This window comes from Mesitornis unicolor, unplaced genomic scaffold (genome assembly GCF_000695765.1).
Source record: "Mesitornis unicolor isolate BGI_N332 unplaced genomic scaffold, ASM69576v1 scaffold30617, whole genome shotgun sequence".
NCBI lineage: Eukaryota > Metazoa > Chordata > Aves > Mesitornithiformes > Mesitornithidae > Mesitornis > Mesitornis unicolor.
In genome coordinates, this window is record NW_010197559.1 from 809 (window position 1) to 1046 (window position 238).

Here is a 238-nt window from a genome sequence, read left to right on the forward strand (position 1 = left end):
TTTTCTGCCCCTGCTCCTCGTTCTGGCCCTGCCTCGAGGGTGGGTTCGGCTCCTGCTTCGACTCCTGGACCCGCTGCGACTGGAGCTGTAGTCGTCCTCAGAAGAGGAGTACTTGCGCCGCTTGGACCTGTGGTTCGAGCTGTTGTAGTCGGAGTCATCCTCCGAGTCGTGGGACCGCTTGGAGTGGCACCTGGAGCGGTCGCTGTAGTCGCTGTAGCTGTCATCCGAGTAACTCCTG

General features: G+C 61.3%; 1 protein-coding gene across 1 annotated transcript in view; it reads right to left on the minus strand.

Annotated features, from left to right (window-relative positions):
- Positions 1 to 238, minus strand: part of GPATCH8 (G patch domain containing 8) — a gene marked incomplete at both ends in the record, with an annotated part of 2989 nt that overhangs the window by 802 nt on the left and 1949 nt on the right. Inside the window, one exon of the mRNA XM_010188839.1 lies at positions 8 to 235. Within this exon, the coding sequence (XP_010187141.1) occupies positions 8 to 235 (228 nt within the window). The remainder of the gene's footprint in view (positions 1 to 7; positions 236 to 238) is intronic.